This window comes from Lampetra planeri, chromosome 32, assembly GCF_965212315.1.
Source record: "Lampetra planeri chromosome 32, kcLamPlan1.2.h2, whole genome shotgun sequence".
Taxonomy (NCBI): domain Eukaryota; kingdom Metazoa; phylum Chordata; class Hyperoartia; order Petromyzontiformes; family Petromyzontidae; genus Lampetra; species Lampetra planeri.
In genome coordinates, this window is record NC_136138.1 from 3,768,463 (window position 1) to 3,775,994 (window position 7,532).

At 61.5% G+C, this 7,532-nt stretch overlaps 1 protein-coding gene across 2 annotated transcripts in view; it reads right to left on the bottom strand.

Moving 5' to 3' along the window:
* The window catches only part of CELSR2 (cadherin EGF LAG seven-pass G-type receptor 2), a 126,388-nt gene extending 122,998 nt beyond the window's left edge, over positions 1-3,390 (bottom strand). For both annotated transcript variants that reach the window (XM_078609477.1, XM_078609478.1), the window contains exon 1: positions 709-3,390. In XM_078609477.1, coding sequence (XP_078465603.1) covers positions 709-3,027 — 2,319 coding nt within the window. In that variant the 5' untranslated portion in view covers positions 3,028-3,390. The remainder of the gene's footprint in view (positions 1-708) is intronic.
* Positions 3,391-7,532: the final 4,142 nt, after the last annotated feature.

Sequence of the window (7,532 nt, forward strand, 5' to 3'; positions counted from 1 at the left end):
TTTATTGTCTTGCTTTATTTGTCAGGTACAACTGTTCAACAGCCTCCTGCGAGGTGTGTTTCACCCTGGTCGCTATTTTCTCCTATTGCTAAACTCGGTGCTTATCTTATATTGCTGTTGTGGTTTGGACGACCCGGATGACTCGCAAACGAGACTCATCCCTCGCCGCTTGCCTTCTCACGCTGGTTACATGAATCGCACTCGAAACCTGCTGCATGAACGTGCTACTGCTAGTCGCCTATTGATTTGGGTGTTTTCAGAATTGCTTAATCTCCTGCCATCATAGCTGCTTGCGTTTTGACCTTTATCACCCCCGGTGGGAATGGGCCGTGGCAGGAAAGCGCTGTTGAAGACGAGCAGGTTGTGATGGGTGGGACACGTGTTCAGGGTGGAGGATAGGGTGAAGCAATTTTGAGGTTAGGAATCGGAGGATGAGGTCGTGATGACGGGACACGGTGCGCAAGGTGGAGGAGGGTAGGTGCCAGAGACGGACATTGGAGCGGCATCCAGAGGTCGATGATCCACAGGGGAAAAAAACCCTAAAGGTGGTGGTGGTGGTGATGACGATGAGACTGCAAGAAGAGCGGTCACTGAAAGCCTCGAGCGATGGCGCGCGGTGGCGTTGAACCTCGCGACCTCACGACCCCCAAACGACGAACGAAGCAACCGGCGCGTCCCACTGCTCGCTCGCTCGCTCGCTCCGCTCACCTGCGCCGTGTCGGCGAGCGTGCCGTCCGACGCGGTGATGGTGAGCACGTATCTCCGCTCCTGCTTGTAGTCGAGCGGCAGCGCCACGGTGACGAGGCCGCCTCCGCTCTGGCTCGTCATGGCGAACCGGCTGCGCGTATTGCCGCTCGAGATCTGGTATGAGATGACGCTGTTGCTGTCGCGGTCGGTGGCCGTGACGGTGAGCACGCTGGTGCTCACGGCCGCGTCCTCGTTGAGGCGCACGTGGTATGTCTTGTGCGTGAACTCGGGCTTGTTGTCGTTCACGTCAATTACCGTGATGCTCACGCTGGCCGAGGCGCTGAGGCTGGGCGAGCCGTGGTCGCGCGCCTCCACCGTGAACTCGTAGCGGTCCACGGCCTCGCGGTCCAGCTCCGAGGCGACGGTGATCCAGCCGGTGCCGTTGTTGATGGCGAAGGGGAAGGCGGCGGGCAGGTTCGAGAGGCTGTAGGTGAGGCGCGAGTTCTCGCCCGCGTCGGCGTCCACGGCCTGGATGTGCAGCACCGAGTGGCCGAGAGCCGCGTTCTCGAGCACCGACGTCTGGAATGGCGTGCTCAGGAAGATGGGCGCGTTGTCGTTCACGTCCACCACGTGCACGGTCACGATGCCCGAGTTGTTGGAGAGCGTGGGCCGCCCGCTGTCCTGGGCGCGCACCCACAGCGTGTACTCGCGCTCCACCTCGTAGTCGAGCGTCGAAATGACCTCCACCACGCCGCTGATGGCGTCCATGGAGAAGTGGCCGCGGCTGTTGCCGCTGATGATGCTGAACTGCACCTGCGCGTTGTTGTCCTTGTCCGCGTCCGTCGCCGCCACCGCGAGCACCGAGCTGTGCGGCCTCACGTCCTCGCGCACCTCCGCCGAGTAGCGCTTCTCGCCGAACTGCGGGTAGTTGTCGTTCTCGTCCAGCACGCCGATCACCACGGTGACCGTGGCGCTGCGCGGGCCCGGGTCCTTGCCCTGGTCGTTGGCCTCCACCACGAGCGTGTAGCGCTCCTCGCGCTCGCGGTCCACCACGCCCTTGGTCGTGAGCATGCCCGAGCGCGTGTCCATCTCGAACACGCTCTGGTCGCCGCGCACGATGCGGTAGAGGATGTTTGCGTTGTCCGCCGAGTCGCCGTCCGTGGCGCGCAGCTGCAGCACCGGGTAGCCCTCCTCCACGTTCTCGCGGATCGTGTCGCGGTAGACGCTCTGCTCGAACACGGGCGCGTGGTCGTTCATGTCGGCCACGCGCACCGTGAGCACGCACGTTGCCGTGCGTCGCGGCGAGCCCCAGTCGGCCGCCGTCACGCGGAACTGGTGCTGCGCCATGCTCTCGCGGTCCAGGGCGCGCGTCGTCACCACGGCGCCCGTGGCGTTGTCGATGGAGAAGAGGTCCCCCGACCGGCTGTCCACCAGCGCCGTCATCGAGTACTCCAAGCGGCCCGCGTCGCCCTCGTCCGGGTCCTTGGCCGCCAGCGTCACCACCGCGGTGCCCGGCGGCTGGTTCTCGGCCATCACCACGTCGTACGAACTCCGCGGGAAGCGCGGGTAGCTGTTGGCCGCCCGGGCGCGCCTCCTCCGCCGCCTCCTCCGCCGCGGAGGAGGCGGCGGCGCCGGCCGCTCCGGCTCGGCCTCGCCGTCCCCGCCGGCGCCGGGAGACGGCGCGGCCACGCGCAGGGAGAGCAGCACGGGGAGGCGGCGCAGCGCCCCGCCGCGGGAGCCGGGGCCCGACTCCGGGGAAGCCAGGGACCCCGGGACCGCGGGGGGCCCCGGGCAGAGCGCGTGAAGCAGGATCCGCGCGGTCCCGCGGCACAGGGCGCGGCGCGCGAACACGGCCCCCCTAGCCGCGTCCACGGCGAGGCGCGAGTCCCCGGACACGCGCCTCGCCTCGCAGGGGGGCCCCTCGGACGGCGAGCCAGGGGGGGGCTCCCCCTGCGGCGAGTAGGGGGCGGCCCTCAGGCTCAGCAAGCGGCGGCCCCGCGCCACGCAGGGCGGCGCGGACGCGCGCACGACCAAGGGGACCGTCCCGAGGGAGCCGGGGTGCGCGAGGGGGGTCCTCGCTTGCGCGCAGCCGCGGCCGTGCGGGCGCGCGGTGCGGTTGGCGGCGCCGGGGGGGGCAGTCCTCGGGGGCAGCAGGGCGCGCACGTAAACGAGCAGGGGGGCACCGTCGGGCGGCAGGGCGCAGCGCGGCGCCATCGCCTCCTTCCCGCTGGCCGCGTCGCGCCAGCCCGGCCCCGGGGAGGATGAGGAGGAGGAGGCTAACAAAGAGAGCGGAGCGCAGAGCGAGAGCGCCAGAGTCCAGGCGAGAACCAGAGCATCCATGTCTGCGGGGGCGAGGTGGCCGCTAGCGCCGCACGGATCCCTCCTGCACCTCCACGTCCGCCTCCATCGCTACCGCCCCCCGCTGCTCGCCATGGCAGCGAGCGCAGCAGCAGCAGCGCGGGGGGAGCGCGGTCACCCGGCGGCGTCTCCTCTCGTTCCTCTCTCTCCTCCTCGTTCCCTCCTCGTCCTTCTACTCGCGTCCTTCGTCGTTCTCTCTCGCGCCCTGTCCCTCGTATCGTCTCTCCCTCTCGCCTGCCTCTCTCCTCCCTCTCCCCTCCCCTCCTCTCTCTCTCTCCCTCTCTCTGTTGTCTCGCCGCGGATCTCTCCGCTCCGCTCCTGCCGCTCTTCTCCACGCAAAATGGCAAAGCGCGTGCGAGGCGGGGGGGAGCCCCTCCCCCCTCCTCCTCGCGCCCCTTCCCCCTCCTCCTGCTCGCGCCCCTCCCCCCTCCTTGCGCCCCTCCCCCTACTCGCCCCCCCCGCCCCCCGCAGTATTAGCATAAACAATGCGGAGAGGGTGTGGGGGTGTGAGATGGGGTGGGGGTGTACGGTGGGTGTGGGGGGTGTTGTAGGGTGGGTGGTGGTGTAGGGTGAGTGGTGGTGTAGGGTGAGGGTGGTGGTGTTGGGTTAGTGGTGGTGTAGGGTGAGTGGTGTATGGTGGGTGTGGGTGGATGGTGTAGGGTGGGCTGGGTGGTGGTGTAGGGTGGGTGTGGATGGTGGTGTAGGGTGGGTGTGGGTGGTGGTGTAGGGTGAGGGTGGTGGTGTAGGGTTAGTGGTGGTGTATGGTGGGTGTGGGTGGATGGTGTAGGGTGGGCTGGGTGGTGGTGTAGGGTGGGTGGTGGTGTAGGGTGGGTGTGGGTGGTGGTGTAGGGTGAGGGTGGTGGTGTAGGGTTAGTGGTGGTGTATGGTGGGTGTGGGTGGATGGTGTATGGTGGGCTGGGTGGTGGTGTAGGGTGGGTGTGGGTGGTGGTGTAGGGTGGGTGTGGGTGGTGGTGTAGGGTGGGCTGGGTGGTGGTGTAGGGTGGGTGTGGGTGGTGGTGTAGGGTGGGTGTGGGTGGTGGTGTAGGGTGGTGGGTGGTGGTGTAGGGTGTTGGTGGTGGTGGAGGGTGGGTGTGGGTGGTGTAACGTTGTGGGAGGTTTGGGTTGTGGGTGGTAGAGGTGTTGAGGGTGGGGGTTGTCATGGGTTGTGTGGTGATGGGGTGTGGGGGTGTGTGAGATTGTCCGCTGTGGGGTGGAGCGGTGGCATCGGCTGCGCTGCGAACCCGACGACCCGAATTCGATTCCCGCTCACGGCCCACACCGGCGACAATTGTCTGAACCGGTCCTGGGCCTCCCCTAGGTCGACTCAGCCTCAAACGAGTACCTGGTGCGGTGTGTGGTTAAACATCGCCACTCGGGAGACAAAGGCGGTCGGGCGTGGTGCTTGCCACCCATCCCCTCGTGCTAACAGCACTTGCCCCAAACAGTCTGCTGTGCCTGTCCGGGGGAGCTTTGTCTTTGTGGTGGAGTGGGTTGGGTTGCTATGGGGGTGGATTTGGGTGTCCGTGGGGGTGTTGGTTGCACGAGGGGCGTTTGTGTTGATAGGACAGTGGAAGAATATTTGAGCCGCTCCTGGACCTCCCGTAGGTCGCCTCAGCCTCAACACGGGCACCTGGGGCGTAGTGCACGCGCAGGGCTGTGTCTGGGTGCACGTAAGTGGTGGTGTGTATGGGGGGTGGTTGGCGGTGTGTGATCGTGGAGTCGTGCGGGTCGTCGCGTCTTTGTGTGCGTGTGGGGAGCGGTGGTGCAGTGGGCGGTCGGGCATGGTGTTGTTGGTAAGCTGTACCGTGCCGGCCTTCATAGGTGCTCGCTAACAGCACTTGCCCCAACAGTCGGTTAAGGCTCCACGGGGGAATCTTTGTCTTTGTGCGTGTGCCTGCGTGTAACGCACGTTATGTCGATCTCCTTGGTCGAGACGTCATATTAATGTTCTCTCCGTGCCACCGTTGAAGAAGCACAAGTTGAAGCCTGCTGCTTTATTAGACGCCTGCGAGTGGACGGGACGCGTGCGGGTCCATACGTGAGCGTGTCAATTCGTATGCGCAGATGTGAAGGGGGGAGCGGTGGTGCACCGATTCACGCTCACGGCCGGCATCAGTGGCACAGCGATAATTATCTGAACCGGTCCCGGCCCCTTCCTCTCGGGCGACTCAGCCTGAAATGAAGACCCGGTAAACGTGTGGGGTTGGTGGGGGAGACAAAGGCGGCCGGGCGTCGTTAACTGTCCACTTCACACCACCCCGTGGTGCGCCGTGCCGGCCTTCATCCGGCGCTCGCTTACAGCACTCAGCTGTGTGTGTCGCTGTGTGTGTCGCTGTGTGTGTGGCTGTGTGTGTCGCTGTGTGTGTGGCTGTGTGTGTCGCTGTGTGTCGCTGGGTCTGTGTCTATTGTTGTCATTTGTGGGGAGCGGTGGTGTAGTGGTTAGCGCGCTGCGCTACAAACCCGGTGACACGGGTTAGATTCCTGCTCACGGCCAACACCGGTGACGATTATCTTAACCGGTCCCGGGCCTCCCCCAGGTCAACTCAGCCTCAAATGAGTGCCTGGTGCGGTGTGTAAACATCGTCACTGGGGAGACAAAGGCGGTCGGGCGTGGCGCTGGCCACCCACCCCCTCGTGTGCCGGGCCGGCCTTCATAGGTGCTGCTCGCTAACAGCACTTGCCCCTACAGTCTGTTAAGGCTATACGGAGAGATCGTTGTCTTATCTCTATTGTTGTAATAATAATAATTAATTATTATTATATATACACCTTGCACGCACAGAAATACTTCCCAGCCCAGCTCTGGGACAACACTGACCCCTGCCGTCTGCATCTCGGGGCTCCCTGCGGTGTCTGCGTGAGTGGTCTGTGTGTCTGTGTCTGTGTATCTGTGTGTCTGTGTGTATGCGTGAGTGGTCTGTGTATCTGTGTGTCTGTGTATCTGTGTGTCTGTATATCTGTGTGTCTGTGTGTCCGTGTGTCTGTCTGTGTGTCTGTGTGTATGTGTGTCTGTGTATCTGTGTGTCTGTGTATCTGTGTGTCTGTGTATCTGTGTGTTTGTATATCTGTGTGTTTGTGTGTCTGTGTGTCTGTGTATCTGTGTGTCTGTGTATCTGTGTGTCTGTGTATCTGTGTGTCTGTGTGTCTGTGTGTGGGGGGGAGCGGTGGTGTAGTGGTTAGCGCGCTGCGCTACGCACCCGGCGACCCGAATTAGATTCCCGCTCACGCTCAACACCGGCGACGATTCTGGGACTCCCCTAGGTCGACTCGGCCTCAAACTAATACCCGGCGTGGTGTGTAAACATCGCCACTTGGGAGACAAAGGCGGTCGGGCGCGGTGTTGGCCACCCACCCCCTCGTGCGCCGTGCCGGCCTTCATAGGTGCTACTCGCTAACAGCACTTGCCCCAGCAGTCTGTGAAGCCTACGATGGGGGGATCTCTGTGTGTTAGGGGGGTCTCTGCTACATTGCTGCAGTGCATTTCATTTGCTTTCGTTGGTTGTCTGCTCTGATTTCTATTCGGTTGTTTATTTATTCTGGTCGCTTCGTTGCTGGTCTCTTGCCTCCTGACCTGGTTAGGGGCCGTCCATAAATGACGTCACGCGATTTTGGACGATTTTTGACCCCCCCCCCCCCTTCGTCACACGGCGCCACAAAAAGTCAGACCCCCCCTCAAATATGACGTCACAAAGCTCTACCCCCCTCCAAATAAAACATGCTTCAAATCGCTTTAAACTATTGTCATTGTAGTGCGTATTTAATGTGGCGCTGCACTCTGATGTTGTAGGAGAAAACATTTATTAAAAAGTAAATTTAATTAAGCAGAACGTGTTGTCTATATTTATTAAAAGTTGCGCATTTTGATGTGACGTCACATTTCTCAACCCCCCCCCCCCCCCCCCAAGGTGCGTGACGTCATTTATGGACGGCCCCTTAAACAAGATGCACGTGGAACTCCCACGTTGTCATCACTGAGACCGGGCGCGTTGCTGGCGACCTTGTTGCTGGCGACTTTGTTGCTGGTTGAGGGGCGCCACCTGGTGTGTTCATTAGGAATTGAAAGTCGCTGTCGTCTGATACCACCATAACATTTGAGTCGTCAACAACACATCACCCATTTGTGTCTCTGCTCTAAAAAATGGTCATTTCCCGAAACGTCGAATATTCTTTTAAGGCCACAGTTTTGTCATTTGTGGCCAGGTCGCTTCTGAAAAATAGTTAATACATCACTTAGGGGCCGTCCATAAATGACGTCACTCACCTAGGGGGGGGGGGGTCAGACATTTGTGACGATGTGTGACGAGGGGGGGGGGGGTGAGAAATGTGACGTCACATCAAAATGCGCAACCTTAAATAAATATAGACAACACGTTCCACTTAATTAAATAGACTTTTTAATAAATGTCTCCTCCTACAACATCAGAGTGCAGCGCCACATTAAATACGCACTGCAATGACAATAGTTTAAAGCGATTTGAAGCATGTTT